This window comes from Enoplosus armatus, chromosome 19 (genome assembly GCF_043641665.1).
Source record: "Enoplosus armatus isolate fEnoArm2 chromosome 19, fEnoArm2.hap1, whole genome shotgun sequence".
Classification (NCBI taxonomy): domain Eukaryota; kingdom Metazoa; phylum Chordata; class Actinopteri; order Centrarchiformes; family Enoplosidae; genus Enoplosus; species Enoplosus armatus.
In genome coordinates, this window is record NC_092198.1 from 19,569,340 (window position 1) to 19,577,911 (window position 8,572).

The 8,572-nt window shown below is 45.8% G+C and overlaps 1 protein-coding gene across 1 annotated transcript; it reads right to left on the reverse strand.

The window, feature by feature from the left end:
• Positions 1 to 1,200: 1,200 nt before the first annotated feature.
• On the reverse strand, positions 1,201 to 6,661 carry unc93a (unc-93 homolog A). Its single transcript, XM_070926245.1, has 8 exons — positions 6,572 to 6,661; positions 5,502 to 5,683; positions 4,969 to 5,198; positions 3,697 to 3,825; positions 3,003 to 3,214; positions 2,531 to 2,666; positions 2,250 to 2,381; positions 1,201 to 1,490 (listed from the first exon to the last, which is right to left on the reverse strand). Exons 1-8 carry the CDS (start codon positions 6,659 to 6,661, stop codon positions 1,201 to 1,203), a joined length of 1,401 nt encoding a protein of 466 aa, XP_070782346.1.
• Between the last annotated feature and the right edge of the window lie 1,911 nt (positions 6,662 to 8,572).

Consider the following 8,572-nt stretch of genomic DNA (forward strand, 5'->3'; position numbering starts at 1 on the left):
TGCATTTGATCCCTCTGCTTTTTTTTTTTTTTTTTTCTTTTTTTTTTTTCCAAGGTGAGGATGCCAACCTTGAGGAAATGATGCTTTGACTAACAAATCTATAACATCTATGAATGTGGGAATGCAACACATTGCAATAAAAGCACCATTTGAAATGCAACATGTTGTCTCGGTATGTTCTTTATGAAAAGAAGTCAACAAGTTTGCAGATGATGGTGGTGTTTATTTTGGACTCCAAATCTTAGTCCAGGTCCCTATCCGAACACTTGATCATCACCTGAGACATTACAATTTTAATTACAATATAGTTTTAAACCAGTGTAAAGATATGTTTTTTCACCTTTTACAAAAAAACTTTATAAAGTCTTTTACTCACAGAAGACTAATCAAATTATTCCAGGAATATGCAAATACGATTTAATTTTGCATTTATGGTATGTATATAAACTGAAGGGTTGTTGCCGTTCTGGTGGCTTTTCTAACATAATTGAAATGAACATATTAAATGTCAAATGTCAGGGGTTATTATCAGTGTTGGGCTCTCAAACAGAATTTCAGTGGAGTTATATCTCATGTTGGTTAAGAAACCTATGAAACCAAAGTTATTTGTACTGTTGGTGACATTACAAGACACCAACAGCACAGTTACAGTGGTCAAACATTTCATTACAAAATTACAGGGTATTTTACAGCTCAGTCAAACAAAATATTCTTAAATAGTCTTCTCTCCCGAGCTTGACAAATAAAACCTGCTATAAAAAATGTTCCCATCCTGAACCATAATCATCCAGCACGAAGGAATCAACATAAATAGCAGACATTTTGCTAAAAGGTACGTCCTCGTAGACGGGACAGTTTCAGCTCACACAACAAACGCTGTCCTCTGGAGTCGCATTAAACCAGCCATTTTTCTTCGTCTGTAGTGGCTTTTTTTTTTTTGGAATGTGACATTATTATTTGTGGTACTGTTCCTCAAGGAGAAAAGAGGGTTTGGGGGAAGTTTGAACCAGTAAAAATTAAAAATCTGTGTGCAGTTTTGACTGGTTACCAGTAAAGACGAACACAAGCGGACAAGATTCCGATGTTATTCAGTGTGCCATTTTTTAAGTAATTCGAACACTTCAGCATCACTATCAGACACCTGATTTGTAGTGTCCAGACCAGGATGTAAAACAAATAAAAACACTTTAAATTCAGTCTCTACATTTCTGTCTGGCAAATGATCTTGTTCTCATCTCTTTGAAGGGTTTCCTTGTGACTGAGGTAGGTCCCCTCCTCGACAGGGGGCGTGGGGTTCTTGTGTTCGTGGTACTCCACTATGGGGTACGTGACGACGGTCAACAGCAGGACGGCCAGCAGGACGTACAGTTTGTACTCAAGACATAAGAAGGTGCTGTAGGCGAAGGCGATCACGAAACCGAGTGACTCCCACATGCGGTAGTTGGCAAACGCTGCCTCTTTGTCTCGGGAGAAAAGGACGCCATAAAGTGCTGCGGGACAGAAAGCAGACGAAGGACGAGGTGTTTACAAACGCCAACATCGTCATTGGTATCATACGTGATTCTATAATGAATGAAGCAGTGATTGGGTTGGGTCCAAGAAACAGGTGGAAAGGCAAAAACAGAAAAGTCTAAAGCCCCCGAGAGGCCCCACAATACTTTAGTGTTACAGATATTCATGGTCCCTGAGGACTTCAGTGATCCCCCGGTTTTCTTCTACCTCCATCGGCAGATCAAAGTTTTCAGTTATCCATGGAGATAGCTCCACATCTACTGAACGGATTAGAGACGCAACATTTCTTTGTTTTTTGACCAAACGCCTGTAAGACGAATGACACCCCCACCAGCCTCAGCTGTGCTTTTTGTTTAGTGCCAATTAGCAGCATGCTAACACGCTAAACTAAGAGAGCGACCTTGTTAAGCATTACATTGTGAACATGTTAGCATGGTGGCGTTAGCATTTTGCTCAAAGCACCATCGTACCTGTGTCGAGCTTCACGGAGCTGCTGGCATGGCTGTGGACTTTAATTCTTGCTGTCAAACAGTCAGCAGTTCACCAAAAACCCTTAAGGATCATCCTCTGGGAACCGTAAATATTTACGCCAAGTTTCATAGCAATGACACGACAAACCCTCCACTGGAGCTGATGAAGCACAATGTGTGTGGACTATCGTTAGAACGATGGCTAAACACAAACCGCTATCGTACATATACATGCATTTCTTCGGTAGAGCAAAGGGCGCTTCTTACCGTTGGTCTGAGTTTGCCAGATAGCGTCTGCCATCCCCCACAGAGCGGGAAATACAAAGAAGACCCCCAGCTGGTCGGGATGAGGCCTCCAGAACAAGAGAGCAATGATGCAGGAGAAGTTGATCAGTGCAGCTGAAAATGGACAGACATTGCAAATCAAATGGACGCCAGCGGTCCATTCAGATCAGGTTTTTTCATACATGTGCTGTTTAGTCTCCATTTACGGTGTAATGATATTTCTAAAAGTGCCTTCGCAGGAGTAACTATGAAGGAGATTTTACCCAGGAAGAAGAGGGCGGCCCTCCCAGTCCACTGAGCGAGTCTCCCGAAGAGAAAGGAGCAAAGAGAATTAGAGGCTCCGAAACACATCATCGCAAAGCCAACAAAATGGATCCCCAAAGCACAGGTCATGTAGTTCTGCAAAGAAACGCAACATTAAATTCATTACATTTCCGGTATTTCATGTGTAAATCAATGCCTCGTAAATATTTGGTAAACGTGAAGAGAAAAAGTGGATCATGTAGGACCTAAAGATCCAGATATTTTAGTCAGGAGTTGTCCAAGAGCTCTGCTGCCACCTAGTGGTTAGAAATATAATAAAGACGAATGCAGCTGTGAAGCAAGAGTCCACTGAGAATCACTACACTGTCTGAAGGTTTGAAAAGTTTGAAATATTTTTGATTTCTTTTCTCCCTTGCATGTCGTCACATGAAGACAACACGGTCACTAGTTCACGCCCGGAGACCCCCTCACCTTGGTGTACTCCCCCGAGAGGAAGCTCTGTTCGAAGCCGCTGTACATGGTGAGAGGGATCAGGGTCACCAGCCTCCAGTCCTTCAGCAGTCTGAACGTGGCCAGGAAGGTGTGGCAGAACGGCTCCCGGCTCCCGCGAAACTGGCTGGCCTGCTCCCGGTCGATGTTGTCCAGGAACACTGCCACGATGAGAATGGCCAGCACACCCACGCCTGCCGCACAACACGGGACAGACGCTGTATAACACAACTGGCGCCATCGTGGTCAGAGAGCCCGCAAACTGGTTTCTCTGGTTACCTTAGTTTTCTCAGTCTTTGTAAGCTGTTTTGATGTTTCGTAATATGTCAATTGTCACTTTTTACGATGCCTTTGTACAAAGGGAATGCATACATTTTCATGTTTTATAAATGCTCCGATGACACAATTGTACGTTCTTGCAAAACCCAATAAACAAAAGTCAGCGGTAGAGAGATGACAGCATGTGAGAGGGGGCCACCAGAGGACCCCACCCTAAACTATCCTTTGAATCTGTAGGCGTGCACCTTTTTGCACATAAATCTCCAATTTCAGTGGCTGAAAAGTAACTGAGCAATTCAACTGGACTGAACAGCTGTCTTAAATCAGCAGGAGGCCCCTTTGTGTGTTCAGGGGGCCGTACATAAAACTCTACGCTGCCATGGAAGCCGGCCGTTACCGATGTAGCAGCCGACGAGTTTCCACACCAGCTCCTGGGAAGGTCTGGTGTCGGTCGTGGCGTTGGCGCTGATGCTGAGGCCGCAGTCGGCTGCTCCGCACGACTGCAGCTGCTCAGCCGTGATGTTAGCTGTCAGGAAGGAAAACGAAACAAAAAAGAATCAAATAAACATGGTGCAAGTGCTTTTTGTTTCTGGGATAAATCTCGATTGAAGACAAAACTCAAACATATGCAGGCCCCTGTAAAGAATGATAAGCATCCACGTAATAAGCCGGTGAGCATCAATATAACTTCAAAATGAAAATGTTTTTTCACTTTTATAAGAGGCCAATGCCAACGAGAAAACACTGATAATAGATCAAATAAAAGGAGACATTTCCTGGCTCTAAATCTAAAGTCTGATTAAACCAACGAACGTGATGCGGGTTTTGTTCTTCCAAGAAATGCACCTCGACGAGGGGCCGTCGTCACGCAAGCTGATAAGCTGGAGTGCATTAACACCCATAAAGTGATATACTGCATTCTTGGCAGCGAACGTCGACTCTCCTGAGCCAATAAAAAATAAATAAAAAAGGCTGTAAGACAACCAGTTGGACTTTGTCCACTGCTGGGTTTTGTGTACCAGGGTAAAGTGGAGACTTCAAATATGGTGATTTAGTCTGAAAGAACTGTTTCATGAGGAAACAACAAACACGACTTACTCCAGACTTTTATTCTATCACTTTGTCAATGTCACGTTTTTTTTCCAAATCGGAAAACACAGTAAGCCAACGGGCCGCCAGTTACGCAGCCAAAGGCAGTTTGATTTGATTGGACGGGCGGAAATGTGTGACTTCATTGGACCAGGGTGGTTTGGTTCTACCTCCATCCCAAGACCGTTCACTATCTGCCGCCCCTTCACTTCTGCTGAATCTAGCATGACGGAGGAATGGTGTGATCTCCGGGCCAGTGAGCGCGTAAGAACCACCCCGTTTTATCATCACGCTGCAAACCTTTTGCCACCACCCTCGCAGACTGTTTACAATCCAAAATTCAAGTTTTTATCGCTAGCAAAAACGCACGCGGGAGCGTCAGTGTGGAGCAAATTCTACACCCTTTGCAAATGACTGGGCAGATTAGTAGTTTAGTACTGCGCCATCTCGTGCGTTCTACAGTAACTATAGTATTAAGTGGTATAAAATGGTAAAAATGTGAAAATCACACCAATCAAGTACTTGATGAACGGAGTGAGCCAGCTCTCAGCCGGTATTCAGTCGCGGCCGTCATCCCTACCCACATTGGTGTCCTGTCCGAAGATGAGCGACGACATGAGGTTCCCCCAAACAGCCGACGACTGGAAGATGAAGAAGAAGATGCCAAAGTATTGGTTGATGACATCGGCGCCCTTCTTGCCCTCCCTGGCGGCCTGCGCGTTGCCGGAGAGGGTCAGGTAGGTGCACTTAGCCGACCACAGAGGGGAGCCACCCAAACCCAGGATCACCGAGGTGGGGATGAGGGTGTACCTGTGGGGTCATAATTGTTTTAACGCTTTTTAATCCTTTTCCCCCCCCGGCAGAATAAGAAGCAGCTGTTGAGTGATTTTATGTTATTAGTATTTGTTTTGTAATGAAGTCAGGGTCTGCAGCGTGTCCCATTCCATTTTGTTCTCAAGTAGAGCCTTGAAGATGACCCTTGCCTACGAACAGGGACACGATTATTTAAAAAACATTTTTTTTTAAAATGCAGTAATATCATTAAGAAGAATGACTGATATATCCGACGGCCACCAAGAGCCTGATGAGTCCTTTGACTGACTGGTCGATTACCATCCAGGGTGGAGGTTTCCGAAGGAGTAGGAGACGTAGCAGGCCATGCCCACAACTATGGTCCATTTACAGCCCAGGTTTTTGATCATGATGGGAGGCAGGAACATGGAGGAGGTGATGATGGAGGCGTAGATGACGCTCAGGGACGCCACGCCCATCCCCTGCTCTGCGTTCAGACTGCTCTGCACAGACCGGGACCGGGACAGGGACAGACAGGACTCCATTAGAGGACAAACGGGCCTTAACCAGGACTGACTTCCCTTCACTCAGCTAGCGGCTAGTTTAGGACATTTTTGACGAGCTCTGCGCTCTGAAGAGCTAAACGTGGAGACATGGGAGGAACGAGTGGATTTCAGGAAAGACGCCTTTAAAGGGCGAACGTCAAATGTTTGTTTTTCACTCATCCGTTTCACGTGCGTCCGAACAGATTTGTTTGTTTGCCTCCATTTTAATCAAAACATCTGCAGTGGGTCGCAGTCTGACTAATACCACCACTCATACTACTGATATCCATACTTTTTTTTAACAATTAAATGTACTTGGTAGTAGATGGTATCACAAAAACAAGTATGTGCCATACTTAAATGCCCCCGCCCCCGCCCATGAATGAACCCATCAATGAATCTCTTAAAGAAAAAAATAATGTTCTGATATAATGAAATTAGTGATCAGTCAAATGTCGATTAATGGAATGAATGAGTACATTTAATGAGTCTACACTTAAATAACCGGTGAGGAATGTCGTCCCTTAACTGGTCGTCCCTCCATGAAGAAATCCCTTAAACCCCCCATGATACTAACTCCTACTTTTGAAGGTCTTTAATCTCATTTTTCAGGATTAAAACAAATAGCTGTTATAATATAATGAGATTATTGGGAGACGGGAACCCCCAGCCCCATTATTTCTCAGTTTTAAGGGCTACATGAGAACACTTTACCAAACAAAACCCAGTAACAAAAACCCCTTAATCAATTGTAACTTCATGAATCAAGCCACGACTAAATCCCCCCCCCCATGATACTGAGCAGTTAACAGTTAATATAATAAACGGTGAAGCTCTTCCTCCTACCTGTAAACTCTGCAGGCCTCCATAAGCCGTGAACAGGCACAGAAACCCGACAGAGACCACCAGCACGTTCTTGAAGTTGCGGCTGATCATGGCTGAAGACCTCCACGGACCTCCCTCAGCCTTTAAAAAAAAAAAAAATACAAATACAAATAAATAAATAAGAAGAAAACAATACGTTTGAATCTAAGTGAGGATTTATTTCAGCGTTAATGTGCTTCGCGCGGCAGCTGCGCAGCTCTTCAGGGCGAAGTCAGAGGAGGCTTTTTTTCTGCTGAACATGATTGTGTCAGAGGTAAACTCAGACGCTGGAGAACAAAGTCCAGCCCTCACACACACACACACACACACACACACACACACACACAGGAGAGGATCTCTTATCTTTGAGCCTCTGAATTGCCTCCCACATGTCATGTTTTGAGGTAATTCGGCCGTGCACCTCCCTTCTTTTACTCCCGTCCTTCTCTGAATCATTAAAGATGTTTTCACCATAAACACACGTTTCCTTCCTCCTTCCTCCTCCTCCTCCTCCTCCTCCTCCTCAGTGGTTTTCTGGACAGAGGGGAAAACTTTATCCTATTAGATAAAACACAAGGTTTTCCTTTGGGGACATATACTGGACCTCGTTCTGGTTCAGATTCATAGTCTCACGGTCCCCCCTGGCTGTGTCCAGAGGTCGTTTACCAGTCGTCCTACATGCATTAAAGTTACCGTCCATACGTACAGGAGCGGTGGCACGGAGCAAAGGTTTATTGCGTGTTGTTTCTGAACCTTTTCCTTTATGGCGGCGCCAGCTCATCCTTTTGACATGATAGCTTGTTGTTATTTGGAGAAGAAAAACACACGAGACGCTGCAGGCCGCTCTCTGTTGTCTCAGCTGTACTCAAACCGAAACAAACTGCCCCCCCCCCCCCCCGCGTTGACCCCTTGTTAGAACCCAGATCTGGTCAATACCATGGCCTTACTCAGGGCAAACGGGGACAGGCGCTTTGTTATGTTCCCATCAGATCCGTCAGCGAGTAAGAGCGCGTGACTGGGATGATGTCTGTCGGATGTCTCTTTAAAGATGAGCGAAAGGACCGTCGCCTGTCGCGGATCAGTGACTGATCCCGTCCGTTTTAGAGGTCTCGGAGAGAGGCGGGCGGGACGCGGCCAGGAGGGGGCTTCTCGTTACACCCTTGGAGTCCGGCCGTTCAGAACGTCTACAAGCACTTCTTTCGCACGAACTTGGCCATTTCAAGCACACCGAACCCTTGAGGACGAACCCTTCCCCTGAACGGGCCCCTGCACGGTCGAGATGGTCTAAAGGCGTCAGCATGCTCCGTCAGAATTGCTTGTCTGCCAGTTGAATAGCTTCGGAAACCTCCTCCCCCTACAGCCTCTCCTGACGTCGGATTGGGGGGGGTTGGGGGGGGGTTGTGTCCGACATTTTCTGAAACTTGTGCGGAGGTGATAAAGCAGGCAGGGTTTTAGCTTTGAGCTCTCTTTTTTCACTCTTGACCCAACTCTTTCTGTCCCTTTTTCAAGTGAACAAGTTAATGGAGGAGCCCCCCCCCCCCCCCCCCCCCCCCATGACAACTGTCTTTTCTCTCTTTCTTCGAGTGTGGCTGTTCGGATCAACTATAAACACTTTTGATTTGCAACGTGGCGGGACAACACGTCACGCAAACCAGTTCTTTTTGAGCATAGGTCAACCTTAACATTAGGGAATGGTCATCCCCGTCGAAATGAGCAGGCAAGTCCACTAGAATTCAAAATATCTCCAGAGTCTAAAGAGATCAGGAGGTCCTGTTGTCACCCCGAGCTCACCCAGTACGTTCGGCCTCCTGATACTGAGAGTGAGTGCACTCCTGGCATCAGGTCAAACCACTTTAAGGTGGACGTTGGACCGTGAGTGTGAATCTCCTTGTACTTCCTGCTGCTCTTTACAGCCAAGGACACTGCGGACAGTGTGAGTGTGAGTGTGAGGGTGCCGAGTTTTACGACTGTTATACCTTTTGA